The sequence below is a fragment of the Falco peregrinus genome, chromosome 6 (assembly GCF_023634155.1).
Source record: "Falco peregrinus isolate bFalPer1 chromosome 6, bFalPer1.pri, whole genome shotgun sequence".
In the NCBI taxonomy this organism is placed as follows: Eukaryota; Metazoa; Chordata; class Aves; order Falconiformes; family Falconidae; genus Falco; species Falco peregrinus.
Window position 1 is genome coordinate 58,616,185 of NC_073726.1, and position 14,709 is coordinate 58,630,893.

The following is a 14,709-nucleotide window of genomic DNA, read 5'->3' on the forward strand; positions in this document are numbered from 1 at the left end:
AGAAGAGGGGTATTTTGGGATTTGTTTGTTTTGAATGATCTTAACATTTTCTACTCAACCCCACATCAGGAAGGCCTTAGCAAAAGACCCAGTTTATCTCCTGGATCTGATGTTAGCCTTGGGAAGAAATTCCAATTTCCTTTTCCCTTTCTGAATTGCAGAGGTCCCAACTTTAAGAAACTGATGGCTGTGTTGTGTTGCAGACACCCCACAGTTGTGTAACAGCCTCCTGAATTCCCAATGCTGCTGTTGTGGTTTGGAGTTGAGGAGGGGGTGGAAGTTGAGCGTGACACAATGCTTTGTAGGAGGAACCGAGCATTGCTCACCGTGCGTGTGTGTGTCTGTGCTGAATTTGGTATGTCGAGGGGGAGGGAATGGGAGAGATCTAAACCTCGATACAACCCTTGTCTGCTCATCCCAGGTCAGTCATTTCTGGGTGCCATGAAACAGCAGGCGAGTTTCAAGGCTTTGCTCACTTGCATAAATGACCACATGAGGTTCTGCTGGATACAGTGTGAAGCAGATCTGGTTCTTTGAAAGGGCTCAGGTCATTGTAATTCCAGTCACTGGGTCTAGATACCTGCCCTGGCTTCTTGTCCACATTGTGACCTGTCTTCTGTGTTTTAGCAATATGCAGGAACATCAAAGGTACAATGCAGCCTCATAGTAATACCCAGTGTTAATCTCTGCCGCACAATTGGCCTTTCTGAGGATCACATCTTTCTTTCCTCTGTTCTGTTTGTCTCTGTCCTCATGACTTTCCTGTTTTCTTGCCTGATGCTTTATTTTCCAACCTACTCTCAGTATGTTGCTTTGCCTGTTTCTCTTGGGCTTCATTTGTGCACCCTTTGTTTGATTTGATGCATTACCTATTCTTTTTGCTCCTAATGTTAACTTTTACCTTTTAAGTATGTCATAAGTAGATGTAACACCCATCAAGGTGAATGAGTGCCGGAGAAATTATTTCCCTTGGACCTTGTTTCTCATATTCCACAGGCTCTGGCAGTTGTCTCTATATGGGTTACATTTGGAAAGTTTTTTTCACAACAATGAAGACTAGAAGCACTTTTTTTGGGGGGTGGGTGGGTGTTCTGCTGGCTTTAATAAATCCTCAGCTCATTTGGTAACTGGCTTAGGTGGGTATTTTTCTTTTCCTTTGCTGCTATCTGGAAGCAGTTCTCCTAATCAGGCCTGGCCTTTGCCAACTTAAGTCTGCTGTGGAGGCTGTGAGGCAAGTGTCTTGCTTCCATCCTTCTTGCCTTGAACTTAAACGTTACCTTGGTGAGAAATCTCTGACACAAAGACTCACTTTCTGGTACTTCTAGACTTCCAGGATTGCTGAGTAACACCTGTCAATGCAAATTTGTAGGAAGACTGGTGTGAAAGGGCATCAGAGCACCTATCAATGCTGGCCTGTGTGGTATCCATCACTGTGGTGATCAGGAAGAAGAATATGCTGCAAGGACCACCTTGCCCATTTTATCCGTGTTTTCAGCACTCCTGTTGCCTCCCATCACCACCTGCCCATTTTCTTTGCAGCCCCTTTCATCCCGAAGGAATGTCTATGTTATAAATCTTCACCCCCACCCCAGGCTGTTCTCGTGCAGGTGCCTGCTGTGGGTCTGTCGGTCTGCCTGCATTGCCTGTGGCCCTCCAGCAGTTGCGTGGTTTGCTGGTGGCTGTGGTGTAAAACCTGGACAGCTTGTTTCCTTAAAGTTGTCTTGATCAAGATTCTTTGCTGGGTCTCTGGTGACCCTCACAGATTGGTCACACACCATCCATGTGCTTCCTGTATGCTGTAGCATCTTCTAGGGAAGCAACTAAAAATAGGACATGGTGGTTTGGATTGCAGGGAAATGGTTAAAACATCCCCAGATTGGAAGGAGGGGAAGCTTAGAGGACAGAGTTGTTTACCAATTAGCTTGACCTTTTCCAGTTCGCATATTTACAGTGACTCACTAACTGGCATGTGCTGGGGTTTTTAATCTCCTTGAAGTCTTATGACCACTAACAAATTGCATCGTATCCAAAGCAATTGTTCCTGTTTGGTTTTGCTCTCTTTCCATACGCAGCCCTCCATACGTGTGCACAGTTCAGCACTTGCCCAGGCTCTTCCAGCGTCCTTCAGGGAGACATGGGTGACATTTTTAGGGTTATAACCCTCCACTCTCTTAGGACCTTGAAGTTCAGTGTCTCCAGAAAGGTGAAGAATGGGGTGGCTTTGAGGAGAGGAGTCATCCCAATAGGAGCAGTGATTTATAGTGGTGGAATGGATAGAGCTGATCCCACGTGCCATGGAGTCTTTGGGGAGACTCAGTAAAGGTTGTGTGGCTGACAACAGAATAGCTCTTAACTTCTGTCTGGCAACACACACTGCTATGTATACAAAAATGCCTTAATATGGTGGCAGTTGTCAAAATTCTTCCTCGGAGAGCTGGGTTCCCCTCCTATCCAGGGGACTTGTTTGCCTAGCTTTATGGCAGCTATGGATTGAAGTTTGCTTCCCTTCCCTAATATTCCTTTATTAAACTTGCTGTGTCTGTACCATAGCACAGTGTGGGAATATTTTTTTTTTTTTGGTTTTCATGCTATTACCATGCATAAATGTGCTGCAGCACAGCTTATGAAAAACGGTTCTAGAAGAGAGCAGCTGAGCAGCTTCTAGGAGCAACCTATAGAGATGGTTTTTCCCAAATTGGACAAGCAGATAGCACACATACTTCTTCTGAATCTCTTTTAGCTCCTTTTGGGTGCTGCAGTCCTCAAGCATGATCCATTAACAAGTGGCGGGGTCAGACTCCTCACTGGGGCTGGATTGTGCTGCCTTGCTGAGTTGTCCCAGTGGACACTCCATTGTGGTGCTCGTTTGGGAACCTGGCCTCTTGCACCTCCTGCCTTCTCATTCCTCCTCTTTCATTCCTGTAGGCTACCCTGCAGTTCTGTGTGGTGAAGCCCCTCATGGCGATCAGCACAGTCATCCTTCAGGCCTTTGGCAAGTACCAGGATGGCGACTTTGAGTAAGTTTGTTTGTCTAGCATGCAAACTTTGGCTGCCCCTTCTCTGCCCAGCTGTGCTTATTGTTGGTGTGTGTGCTGGGCTATGGGAAAAGACAGGGGGACAACATAGGCTAAATATGTACGTAAGAAAGAGGGCAGGGGTAAGCCTGTTGGTTTCAGGTTTTTTCTGCCTTGCTTAGGGGAGGGAATGGGAAGGGAGGCAGGAAGAAAATGGAGTTGTAGAACTCCCCAGTGAAAGCGGCAAGGGGAAAAGATCATGCTGAAATTTCAGGCATTCCTGTATCTTCTCTTTCCAGTGTAACCAGTGGCTACCTCTATGTGACGATCATCTACAACATCTCTGTCAGCCTGGCACTGTATGCTCTCTTCCTTTTCTACTTTGCTACACGGGAGCTGCTCAGTCCCTATAGCCCAGTCCTCAAGTTCTTCATGGTGAAGTCTGTCATCTTCCTGTCCTTCTGGCAAGGTGAGCTGCTTTTCCCTTCCCTTGGTAGGCACAAAGAGCTCTCTGCAGGGGCTCAAGAAACTAGAGTTGATAGAGCAGATGCTAATTAATAACCAGAATGTCTTTCTGTATTATTACTATATTTGTTTTATAGTCTTTCATTGCTTTTCTCTGGGAAACCAGTTTTGCTCATTTTCATCTTTGTTTTTGTGTTCCTGAATCCTTACTAGCCTTGTGCTTGTGCACATGTATGTGCATATCTGCCTGGCAAAATCAGCTGTTCAGATGAAGAGTCCTTTGCATTCCTGGAACCATCATAAAGCAGAAGCTGCCAACACTTTATCTGCATGCTGCCATTTTATTGATTAAGGTGGCACATCTAAAAATTTTGAGCACTTTTTTTTTTAAGTGCTCTATAAATAAAATTTTAATGGTATGTCTGTGATTCATGTGAAGCAGCAAGCTGGCTGAATGCAGCGTGTGCTGCCACAGAGCCACCACCAAGCAGGACATTCAGAATACGTACACATGATGCAGAGGCACATTCAGAAAGCTGAAATTCCACCTAAGCTTAGTGCTCCTTACTAATTGGCTCTAAGCATTTCCGTGTTCAGTGCCCTATTTAGGTTTACTGAGTTGCACTTCAAAGACTAATTGAGTAGGAACTTAGGTGGAATTCAGACTGTTGGAGTATGGCCTGTCCTCCCTGTCTACAAACTAATAAGCTGCCTAGTATCTTGAGACATCTGGTCACACGCTGTCTGTCTTTTGTGGAATTCTTCAGCCACCTGGCTATGGACAGGGAGAAACAACTTTCTTGCAGCGGTGTGTTGAAAACACTTTATGCTTAAATGAAAATCTCTGGTACTTCAATTTTTGCTCCAGCTAGTGGAAGTGCTGAGATCACAAAAGTGCTCGCAGAAAAATCTGACTGCTTCTTTACTCTTTTGGACTTGATTTCAAGTCCTGCAGCAGCTAGTTCCATCAGTTGAGAATAGAAGCGGGTTAGTGTTTGAACATTTTTTGCTTAAACGTGTTTGTGTTGTTTACTCCTCCTTTCTCTGTTGTACAAGTAAGCATAGATGGGAGTATCTAAACCCACTCTGTAGCTCCTGCGTTAAATGGTTTTGTGTCTAGGACATACAGCACAGGCAGCTATTTCCATTTCTTACAGTTAGTATACAGTCATGTTTTCTGCACATTTACATGAGCTTGTTGCTTTGTTTAGGGATGCTGTTGGCCATCTTGGAAAAGTGTGGTGCCATCCCCAAAATCCACTCTGCCAATGTGTCTGTGGGTGAAGGCACAGTAGCTGCTGGATATCAGGACTTCATCATTTGTGTGGAGATGTTCTTTGCAGCCATCGCCCTACGCCATGCCTTCACATACAAGGTGTATGTGGACAAGAGACTTGATGCCCAAGGTAGGAAATATGCCAGCACGTATGGCATGTCTGTTTGGTAGCGAGACTGGGTGGAGACTGGTCCTTCTGGCAGCCAGTACACTGATATGACTCCTAGCCTGAATGCTTGGAAAACATCACATCCCCTTCTCTGTGGTGTCTGAGCAGATTCATTGTGCAATGGCTCTGCAGGGCAGAAACCTTGCCTGAATTGCATTGTTCCCTTTTCAGTTCCCCAGTATGCCACCCACGACAACTTGTTGCAGACCTGAGGGCTGCAAGAAGTTGCATCCTTTCAGTAGAGCGGGTTTGTCCTTCTTCCTGTCTCCCCAAAGGGGAACTCCATTGCTCCAGATTGTGCAACAGGCTGAAGGCAGGAGGGACAGGGCCTGAAACAGGCTCTGTTTTGAATCTGGCTCAGGAAGATGAGGCTGTGCTTTGGCAATATGTTTGGCTTGGAGGAGGAGGTTCTTCCTGTAACAACTTTGTGAAGGCTGGGCTGCTAGAAGTCTTATTCTGGGGAAGAGGGAGGTCGATGTTATCTGTTGGAAAAGGGGGTTCTTGTGCCCACTCTATGCAAGTACATTCAGTGTTCCACGAATAAAGGGGTTTCTTCCTGCTAGGGGGAGTCTGTGCTGAGGTGCAGGAAAAGAGCAGCCCTTGGGCAGTGTTCATGTAGATGATCCCTCCATCCCAGCCAGCCCCAGAGATTTTGGAAGGACAGTGGTTGCAGCTGGGGGAGATGAGATGTGTGGGTGATGAAAGGGTAAACTGCTGGCAAATACGTGGTGGATGTTTCGGTGGTGGGTCTTGTTCAGTTCTTGTTATTTCCCCTCTCTCTCTTTCTTTCTCCATCTCTCTCTCTCCTCTCCCCTTTTTATCTCTCCCTTGCTTTGGCCACTGGTCCCTGATGCAGCTGTTCCATCATATGGGCCATACGGTAGGTACAGCATGCTCTGTGTGTTTGTCTCCATTGGTTTTTAACTGGGATGCTGTTCTGTCCTGATTCGCCTGCCTACTGCCTGCTCTGTCCCTTGTTCCCCCTTCCTTGTGGGTCTGTAACTTGACTGCCTCACACAGCTGCTTTAGGGTTGTCTGGATCATATGTTGTAAAACAGCCCTATAGTCAGTGGCATAACACCTAGCTTTAGAGCGTTTCTGTCCCAACTGTGTGAATCTTTCTCCAATGAGTTGCTCAGGCTCTCAAAGGAGCCTGTTTGTGCTCTCACCCCAGCCTCCCTTCACTTGCATAATTGCCACAGATCATCAGCATGCTTTAGCTGTTTGGGGAGCTCATCCCCAGGACTGAGCAAAGCTAGAAGCCCATGCTGGAAATGAGACCTAGAAGCCGTGAGAAATGGCATCTCCTAGAAGGACACACAGCCTTCCTCTATGCTCAGCACTTGGGTGGGACAATCTCCAACTGTTGATTCCCTCATGGTATCACTGTGACACCTTCCACCCATGAGTGGTTCTGCCTCTGTTACTGCCTGTTCCCCTCCTTTCCCTCCTTCATGTTACGTTCCACTTTATGATCTCTTTCCTGTGGGCACTTCAATACCACCTATCAGTCTGATTTCCAGTGAGTGGGAATGGCAAATGCCATTTCTCCTTTATTTTTAGAATTTCCTTAGTTTTTATGTTCTGAAACCCTTTACAGGAGCACTTCCCTACCTGACTGTCTTCGTTGCACACCCAAGTCGGCACAGGTAGTAGAGTTTGTTGCTGTGGGTATGTCCCATTCTCATGGCAAGTCCCCCATTTGGTGCTGAGGTGGATTCGCTTGGCTAGCAGTGGCTGGATTTAGGAGCACTACTGGTAAAACTTGACACCATTTGTGTGACGCTTCCTTAGCAGCTGCTTAAAGAAGTCTGTGAAGTAATTTCTGCAGGATCTAGGACTGCATGTTCCCTGTTCTCCTTACCTTCATGTTAAGGTGTGTGTGGGAAGGCAGCAGTATTCTTCACTTGTCTCTCCCTGTCTTACCTTGACAGGTCGCTGTGCTCCCATGAAGAGCATCTCCAGCAGCCTCAAGGAGACCATGAACCCCCATGACATCGTCCAAGATGCGATCCACAACTTCTCCCCAGCCTACCAGCAGTACACCCAGCAGTCAACACTGGAGCATGGTCCACCCTGGCGCAATGGCAGTCATGTTATCTCACGCTCACACAGCTGCTCAGGTGCCCGTGACAACGAGAAGACCCTCTTGCTGAGCTCCGATGATGAATTCTAGGAAGGGAAACTGCCAGCACAGGCTGTCATTTTCCTTCTTTTCTTTTTTTAATTTCGTTTGTTGGTTGTTTTTTTTTTTTTAATTTATTGAAGCAGAAACATGCAAGTCATATCACTTCCTAGAGAGTGTAGGTTGCAGAAGTGGGCACTTCCCATTAACTTTTGTGGGTACAGACGTGATGAGCATTGTGGAGGTGGGGGAATGGCCAGGACTCCATTCTCGAGCCCATTCCTTACAGCAGCAGTTGACTGGAATTAACTGAAGCAAAGCTCCAGGCTTTGGGGCTCTGGCCTCCCACACCTGTTCAGCTTGGTGCAGAGCGTGACTGGCCAGAACCTGGAGTTGTGGCCAAAAATGTTTTTGTTTTTTTTCCAACAGGACAACCCAACTGCTTTGTATTCCTCTTCCTGAATGCTAATGAAGGCACAGTTTTCTCCCCCAGCTCCCTGGTACTAACAACTACTCTGTGATCCTTGAGAAATGGGATTAGGATGCAGTGATAAGCATTCCTGAGGACCAGACCAGAGACTGGTCTGTTTATAGCCATTTTCTTGAATGCTTTGTAACAAAATGTCTGCTCCCACTCTCCTAAGCACCTGCTTGTGCAGTCCTGTACTTGAGTGAGCGAGGGGGAAAAAGGACAGAACTTTCTTCCTGTTCCTCCACTTCCTGCGTTCCCCCTGCTTCCCATCAGAGCTGATGCTTGTTGAAGCTCAGCAGGGATGGTATTACTGTCTCACAAGGGCAGGGTTTTCTAATCAGCAGGTGTCCAAGCTTCCCATCTCCCCTTCGTTCCTGTGGGGCAAGAAGCCTGCCTGCAGTGTCTGTCTCCTGGTAATGAGACTGAGGTGAGGACTGGCTGTGATAGGTGATTGAGTTTTGTAGAGCTCTGTCCCTTTCATCCCTCTTTGGGAAAGGAAGATACACAAACACTGAAATGTTTTTTTCTTGTTTCCTGTCCCCCACCTACATAGCTGCCCCTCTTAAAGGTGTGGATTGCACCAGAGCAGGTGCTGGTCTCCTGCAGGGGGTTCTCCCCCTGCTTGTCATCACTGACTTCCCTTGTGAGCTGCACAAGTTTTGCCCTTAAGCTGGAGTATTCAGGAAGAGATGCTGCATACTCCTCCTTTGCTTTTTATCTCCATAGCTGTTCTGGGCCAAACTGGAACAGACTTGAAACCTAACATGACCTGGGTGGTTAAAATTGTCCCTCTTAATTTCCCAGGCAGCAGATGCTGCTGCACATTTCACAGGCCCTGCAGCAATTGCAGTGATGTCAAGGGTGGAGCCAGTATCCATGGGAGTGGGAGAAGCTTCCCCTTGCTTTTGTTGGGTTTTGGATTGGCCCCTGAGTATTTGGTAGAGCAAAAATAAAAATGATCCTTCTGTAGATCTATCCAGGGACCAGGAAATGCCTCTTGCTTGCTTCAAATTGTGTAGGGGAGGAGGGCGGAGCACACTCAAGTGCCCCCGATCAGATGCCCCTACCCCCAAGCAGGAAGCAAAATGGAGAGGTTGGAGCAAGCTGCTGTGTTCTTGGCTGAAGTTTCTCTGTTCTTCTCCTGCTTGATGCCTACCCTGCCACCAGCAGACCTGCACATTTCCAGCTTGCCCCTTGTTGCTCTGCTGGGAGAACTGGGATCTGGTTTACTGCCTGGAGTTTACCTTTCCTCTTGTATTCTAATCTATGTGTTGCTCATTCACTTTCTCAGAAGGAACTGTAAGTGAAGAGCACCTAATTTCCTCAGCACCTCTGCCAGGAGTTGGGGGAAAAGGGCTTGAAGAGAGGTAGGTTTGCTCCTTTCTGTGAGGATAAGATAGGGGAAAGCTTAAGGACAGTGTCTCCTTCCATGCTTGCATGTCTGAGGGGGACTGTGGAGCAGGTGGGAGCAACAGTGCTGACTCTCGAGGCAGCTGGAGGCAGGGTCAGTGGGTCCAGCAGCTTCTCTGCTGCTGGATTTTCCCATTTGTGCATATCCTGCGATGCCATGCAGTTAGTTACTGCTTTTCCTAAATCTGTCGCTGCTTAAATGGACACGCAGATGTGTCTGCCAGGCTTTATGTGGGCTTGGTGTAAAACTCCTTTTCCTCATGCCATAAGCTGCCTGAAAAGTAGGGCTGAAGACTGAATGGGGTTTCCTTCTGTCTTCTATGGCTTTGGTTAATAGTCCTTGAGTGTGAGATATTTATGTTAAACTTCCCCTCTCTCTTAGGAAGGTGGGGCATGATCACTTCCTCCCCTTCCCTTGCATTTGCAGGCCGTTGATGATGTCTCAGTGTCACTTAATTGGTGACTGTTCCCAGTCTTTGTTGTGTTGGGTGGCTGAGATCTGAAATCTCTGGAATTGCCTTGTTGAGCTTGAAGGTGATCCAGGTTTGGGGAAGCATTTTTTTAAAAATTATTCTGAAATGTATGCTGCATATATATGCTGTGCAGAGGATCTGGATATTCTCAAAGCTTCATGTATGTAGTGGTTCTAAGTATAATCCTTTTGCACTAGCTGCCTTTGGAGAAGCCTGGTGAAGAATTAGTGCCCAAACAACAGCCAGCTGCCATGCATTATGATTTTTTATACATCTATATTTTTTAACACCACACAAAATCATCTCTGAGCTTCCTGCTCTCCCTCTTGACAGGCAAATGCCAGAGCAAGGACTGGCTCTGAAGCTGCTCTGGCTTGGAAGAACAAATATCTCCTTATAAGACCCAGAGCTTGTGACCAAGGAGGCCAGGGCATCCGTGGTCTTACAGGTCTGCTTGCCCAGGGCCCCAACAAATGTGTCAGTTCCAGCAGTAGGCCCTTGGAGCAGCTCTCCCTCACCTGCTTCCCCTCTCCTTCCTTCCTTCCTTTTTGTTTACTATGTAACATACCCATGGGATTTATTATTTTTCCATATAGAGTAGTTCTTTGTATATAAATGACTGAAAAAAAAAAAAAGTATGATAAATAAGACAGAGGCACCTAGTTTTGTACCTATTGTGTTTAACTGATGCGAGCTCAGCGACAAGCCGCTCTCTCTATTTTGGTCTTTGTGATGTTATACTCTGCAGAAATGAGCAAATATGATGACAAATAAAAATATAGAGATAATATAGATTGTACTTCAGCTGCCTCTGTGTGGTGCTGTCTGGGTGACTTGTCTGAACTTAATCTTGAGTTTTTGCTCATTGCAGGGTCTGAGGCTTAGTGGGTCATTGTCTTGTTCTCCTAGTCCTCTTCTTGGGAGGAAAGTCATGCAGTCTATGTATGCAGGAGCTGATGAAGAAGTAGTGCTACAACAGCCTGGGGCCAAGACATCACTGATGGCCCAAGGCAGGAGTGAACAAAAACCTGGAGTTGAGACTCCTCTCTATCTTGGATGCTCAGTGCAAAGCACCTGTGGGAGAAAGGGGGCTGCTTTCTCTGATTTGGGCCCCAGCAAACAGCAGCTCTGGGCTTTTTTTCCATGAGCAGTGGTGGGGCTGGGGCAGTTTGCAGTGGCAGAGGGAACCTGAATGTAAAACCCAGAACCACCATGTGAGCACTGCAAGCTGCCAGGTTGTCAGAAGCAATGAAAAGTGTTTCCCCTATCTCAGCTCCAAGGAAAGGTGGCTTTTCCCTATGGGGAAGGAGCTCAGACTTCACCTCTTCGTAAAGTGCCTGCCATGCTTCCTTGCTCTGCCACCTATGGATGCAAGCTCCTCACTCTTCCTGAGTCACATAAGGAAGTTTTGGGGTAGAGCTGCCCTGACTGCACCTGCCTCTCCTCCCACCCCAGGTCTAAGGACAGCCTGGAGGGACTTTTTCCTAGTGAAAAAGCATTATCTTTCCTAAGAAAAGCTGATTCAGCACAGTTGAACCACTCCTGAAAGCAAGCACTTCTGGGGGTGTGATGTTCAGCATTAAGCTTGCTTACTGAGCACTTTTCTTCCAGAGACTATAAATTGGTGTGTGTCCTAAAAAATCATGAGCTGTCCCCACCCCATCTTTTATAGGCACATGCTTGAACGTGTGCTGCAGCAAAGCTAGAGGGAGCCAGAGCGACCACCTTTTCTGCCCGAAGTTCAAGAATGACCAAGCACACTGTCACTGTGGAAAAAAAACCAAACAAACTTGCTTTATTTGTAAAGTCTACAAAATACAGAGGAGTCAGGTAGGACACATACTGTAAGTCAGAAAATAAATAAGTATTTTTTTTTTTGCTCTATATAAGTATAAGATAAAATGTGATTTGCATATATAAAATATAAAGTACAGCTCTGTACCAACATCCTGGCTGTGCCGAGAGGCGGAATGGCAAAGAGGACGTGAAAATAATTTATGTTCGTGCAATAAATAAACCCAAGAGGAGTTGGAGTGGGGGGGATGCTAACCACAGTGCCCTCTATGTGAGCAGTGGGCACCTCTCTCCAGGGAAGGATGGAGGCTGCAGCAGAGGGCAATACCCAAAGCAGGGGCAGAAAGGGGCAGGATCATCTACTGCAGCAGATGCCAGGAAGGGTCTGCCTCCTGGTACCTCCCCTGTGCTGCCTGTACTTAGCAAACCAAACTCTTCTACAGCATTTCAGCTTGCTGAAGAGCTGGTTATATCCCACACAGGTGTCCAAGCTGGCGGAAAACCAAAGGGAGGCACCTACCTACTTGCCTGCCAGGCAGCTCCCAGGAGCAGGGATGCTCTCCACCCCTACTTCCCACCTCCCGCACCTCCACCCCTCTCTCTGCCCCCACAGCTCTGGCTCTCAGGGTCCAGGAGCACCTTTCCGTGGACTTTGTAGGCAGTGGGGTGCCAGGGAGTGCTTGGTGGGGCTGTACAAGCTGGCCTGCACTGAGCAAAACAGTGTTTATCTCTGCTCCAGCTGCCTCCGCTTCCTTCCTGCCAGTGCTGCTGCTTTTTGGAGACACCCAGCCAGGCTGAGCGTCCCATAGGCAGGAAGAGGCATGAAGGATGTGCGTGATTGAGAAAGATAAAACAGCAATGCTGCTGCTGCCCTTTGTGGACAACAGCCTGGGCTGACCTGCTCGCATCCCCCAGCTCTCCCCTGCCTGAGCGATCCTCCTCCATCACAAGTCACCTCTGGGTTCCCCCAGCACTGCAGACTGTCATGGCACTTTCCCATCCCACTCACCTTTACCAGGCACCAACCTACAGCCACTTTCTCTTCCCCCTCCGACCTGCCACCTTTCCTCACCGTCTCCATTGCTGGAGACTCCAGCCATGCTGCCATCTCTCCCCCCACTTCCAGCCGTGGCCCAGGATGTGGGGCCAGTGCTGATACCCCCTTCTCCATCATATCCCTTCTGCCCCTTGCTGTGAAGCCTCTCTCCCCTCCTTTTCCTCCCCGACTCATGCTCCTGGGAGTACCTGGCACACACTCAACTCTCCCATTAAAAAAAAAAAAAAAAAGGCACCTGGTGTTTTCCTGCCAGCTTGGAGCTGTGGGATGCTTCCCCACTGCTGCCTGCAGGACTCACCCTCTCTGTCTGCACCCCCCAGAGGGGACGGGGCTGCAGGGGTCACCAGTGGGGTTCTGTCCTCCACCCCAGCACCCACACTGTGTCAGCCCTCCCTACACAGGGGAGCTGGAGGTCAGGGGATGGCGGAAGGAGGATTTTGGGCACAGGTCCCAGCAGGGAGGGAGTTGGGGAGGGGGTAGGAGGCAACTGGTGGGGGAAGGCGCCCTGGGGAGGCCTGTGCCCAGCCAGGGGACAGAGGCCAGCACTAGGAATAGGCAGCCTGATTGGCACCGGACTTGACGATGGTGATGACACTGGCGGTGGCCACCTTGGCAGGGGGCCCGTGGGCGGCCACCGTGCGGGCAAAGCCCTGCAGGGCCTCGTACTTGCCACGGAGGGTGTCGAGCTCCAGGCGCATGGCGGCATTCTCCCGGGCCAGCTTGTCCACCTCCCACTCCAGCTCCATCTTCTGCTTCTGCAGCTCTTCCTTCTGGCAGACGCGCTTCACCCGGCAGCTGGCGGCATAACCCCGGTTCTTCAGTGTTCGCCGGCGCTGCTTCAGCCTCGCCACCTCCTCCTTGGAGAGGCCACGCAGGTGGTGGTTGAGCTCCCGCACCGACAGCCCCATCAGCTCCTCATCCGACAGCAGCGGTGTGTTCTCCCCCAGCTCCCGCTTCACCTGCCAGAGAGTGGGGTGGTTGCCTGAGACCCCCGAAACCAGACCCCTGTGCCCCAACCCCATTCCCGCTGGCACTCACCTTCAGGGCCTTGCTGGAGAGCCCGTCCGCAGCCATCCTCACTTCGCACTGGCCCTGCCGAGCAGCCAAGAGAAAAGCCAGTTACCCCTCGCCTCGGCACGGAGGGCACCAGCCCCGCTGGATCCCCTGCCCAGTGCCCATGGCCCCCCACCGCGTGACTCATCCCTACACCACAACAATAATAACAATTGTAATAAGGGCTGCAAAAAATAACGGGGAGAGGCTGGACCTCCCGTTTTTCCTTCATCCCACCCCGCGGTGCTCGGGATGCTGCTCAGCGCCGGGGACCCAAAGCGCCGCAGCCGGGAGGCCGAGGCTTCCTGCCGGGGAGGGGACCCGGGCGCGATCGCCCGCGGCTGAAAAGAAAGTAAAAGCAGGAGCCCTCGGGCCAAACCGGCCGGGCCCCGCGCGTCGGTACCGCCCCCCCGCCCGGCGGGCCCCGGCCCCGCGGCTCCCGACGCCAGCCTCGGGTGTCCCCCGGCTCCGGGGGTGAGGGGTCGGGGCCGCGGTCACTCAGCTCGGGCGGGTGAAAAGTGGCCTTCCGTGATTCAGCAGGCCGGGGGAAAAGTCGCTGAAGGGGCGCCTGTCCCCTTCCCTGGGGGCCGGTCTCTTGGTCCCTCGGGCGGGGAGGGGGCCGGGAGCCCGAGCTGCAGCCCGGCAGCCGCTCCCCACCGCGAGGAGCTCCCCGCTCGCCAGCGGAGCCCCCGGAGGGGCGGGAGGGCCCGGCCGGGGCCGAGAGCGCCCCGCAGGGAAGTGTGAGGCTGGAGAGGGGCGGCGGGGAAGGTGGAGCCGGGGCGGCTGGAAGCTGATGCAATCCGGGCCGGGAGCCGCCGGCGGAGCGGCGCCCGGGACTCGGCAGGGCGGTGCGGGCGGCCCCGAGCGCGGACACCTCCACCCGCCCCCCCCGCCCCGTCCCCGGTCCCGGTCCCCGCGCTCAGTGGCGGCAGAGCGCCCTCCCGCCGGTGCTGGACCCGCCGCACCACGGGGGGAAAAGCCAGGAGCGGAGGGGCCGCCCCAGCCGGCACTTACCGGGAGGCTGCGCTGGTCCCCGCGGGGCCGCTGCCGGGTCGGGCCGTCGGGCGGCGCCTCCAGCCCCGCTCCCCAAGATTACTCACCCGCGGATTCTTTTCATTCATAAAAACACAGTCATGCAATGACGTCACCTTCGCCCCGCCCCCTCGCCGCCGCGGCCGCGCGCCCCAGCCGCTGTCCTTTAAAGCGGCCGCTGCCTTTAAAGGACCCAGGTGGCGCCCCCGCCTCATACGCGGCCAGCGTGTTACACACCGTGGGGCACGAAGACAGCCGTCCTCCCGCGCCGCCGCTGCTTCTCCGAATCCAAGGATGTCGCGCACCCGGCCCTGCCCGGGAGCACAGGACCGCTCCCTACCCCAACGCCACGGGCCGCTGCCGCTTTAA

The 14,709-nt window shown here is 51.0% G+C and overlaps 2 protein-coding genes across 6 annotated transcripts in view; one reads left to right on the top strand and one right to left on the bottom strand.

The window, feature by feature from the left end:
• Positions 1 to 10,203, top strand: part of TMEM184B (transmembrane protein 184B) — a 30,620-nt gene extending 20,417 nt beyond the window's left edge. For 2 of the 3 annotated variants that reach the window (XM_055809169.1, XM_027780338.2), the window contains exons 6-10: positions 2,926 to 3,017; positions 3,314 to 3,483; positions 4,691 to 4,885; positions 5,781 to 5,804; positions 6,859 to 10,203. In XM_055809169.1, coding sequence (XP_055665144.1) covers positions 2,926 to 3,017; positions 3,314 to 3,483; positions 4,691 to 4,885; positions 5,781 to 5,804; positions 6,859 to 7,100 — 723 coding nt within the window. In that variant the 3' untranslated portion in view covers positions 7,101 to 10,203. The remainder of the gene's footprint in view (positions 1 to 2,925; positions 3,018 to 3,313; positions 3,484 to 4,690; positions 4,886 to 5,780; positions 5,805 to 6,858) is intronic. The other variant, XM_055809171.1, reaches the window with a different exon arrangement.
• Positions 10,204 to 11,171: 968 nt separating this feature from the next.
• On the bottom strand, positions 11,172 to 14,649 carry MAFF (MAF bZIP transcription factor F). Of its 3 annotated transcripts, none has more exons than XM_055809175.1 (3): positions 14,578 to 14,649; positions 13,294 to 13,347; positions 11,172 to 13,214 (listed from the first exon to the last, which is right to left on the bottom strand). In XM_055809175.1, exons 2-3 carry the CDS (start codon positions 13,327 to 13,329, stop codon positions 12,801 to 12,803), a joined length of 450 nt encoding a protein of 149 aa, XP_055665150.1. In that variant the 5' UTR covers positions 13,330 to 13,347; positions 14,578 to 14,649; the 3' UTR covers positions 11,172 to 12,800. The 3 variants fall into 3 exon arrangements, with proteins under 3 accessions (XP_055665150.1, XP_055665149.1, XP_055665148.1); XM_055809174.1 differs by lacking the exon at positions 14,578 to 14,649 and adding an exon at positions 14,323 to 14,491; XM_055809173.1 differs by lacking the exon at positions 14,578 to 14,649 and adding an exon at positions 13,523 to 14,197.
• Positions 14,650 to 14,709: the final 60 nt, after the last annotated feature.